The sequence below is a fragment of the Eimeria tenella genome, genomic scaffold (assembly GCF_000499545.2).
Source record: "Eimeria tenella Houghton genomic scaffold, Eth_scaff2642, whole genome shotgun sequence".
Taxonomy (NCBI): domain Eukaryota; phylum Apicomplexa; class Conoidasida; order Eucoccidiorida; family Eimeriidae; genus Eimeria; species Eimeria tenella.
Window position 1 is genome coordinate 1 of NW_013542517.1, and position 434 is coordinate 434.

Consider the following 434-nt stretch of genomic DNA (forward strand, 5'->3'; position numbering starts at 1 on the left):
TTTTTATTAATTAAAATAATTAAAAGTATAAAATTAATTTGAAGTACTAGGGTTGAGGGTTTAGGGCTTGGGGTTTAGGGTTTAAGGTTTGGGGTTTAGTCTTCAGGGTTTAGCGTTTAGGGTTTAGGGTTTAGAGTTTAGGGTTCGGGGTTTAGGACGGCGTAGGGTTTAGGGATTCGGGTTTACTTTTTGGGGTATAGTGTTTAGGGTTTATGGTTTAGTAGGGTTTAGGAGGGTTTAGTAGGGTTTAGGGTTTAGAGATTAGGGTTTAGGGTTTGCGGTTGAGGGTTTAGGGTTTAGGGTTTAGGGTTTGTGTTTTGTGTTCAGGCCGCAGTCGGTTAGAGCGTTTGCTGCTGTCCTTCACTGGCACTGCTGCTGGGGGCCGTCGAGCTGCTTCTGCTGCTGCTGCTGCTTCTGCTGCTGCTGCTGCTGCT

The 434-nt window shown here is 45.4% G+C and overlaps 1 protein-coding gene across 1 annotated transcript in view; it reads left to right on the forward strand.

Moving 5' to 3' along the window:
• Positions 1 to 327: 327 nt before the first annotated feature.
• Positions 328 to 434, forward strand: part of ETH_00038100 (uncharacterized protein) — a gene marked incomplete at both ends in the record, with an annotated part of 859 nt that continues 752 nt past the window's right edge. The window contains one exon of the mRNA XM_013375288.1: positions 328 to 414. Within this exon, the coding sequence (XP_013230742.1) occupies positions 328 to 414 (87 nt within the window). The remainder of the gene's footprint in view (positions 415 to 434) is intronic.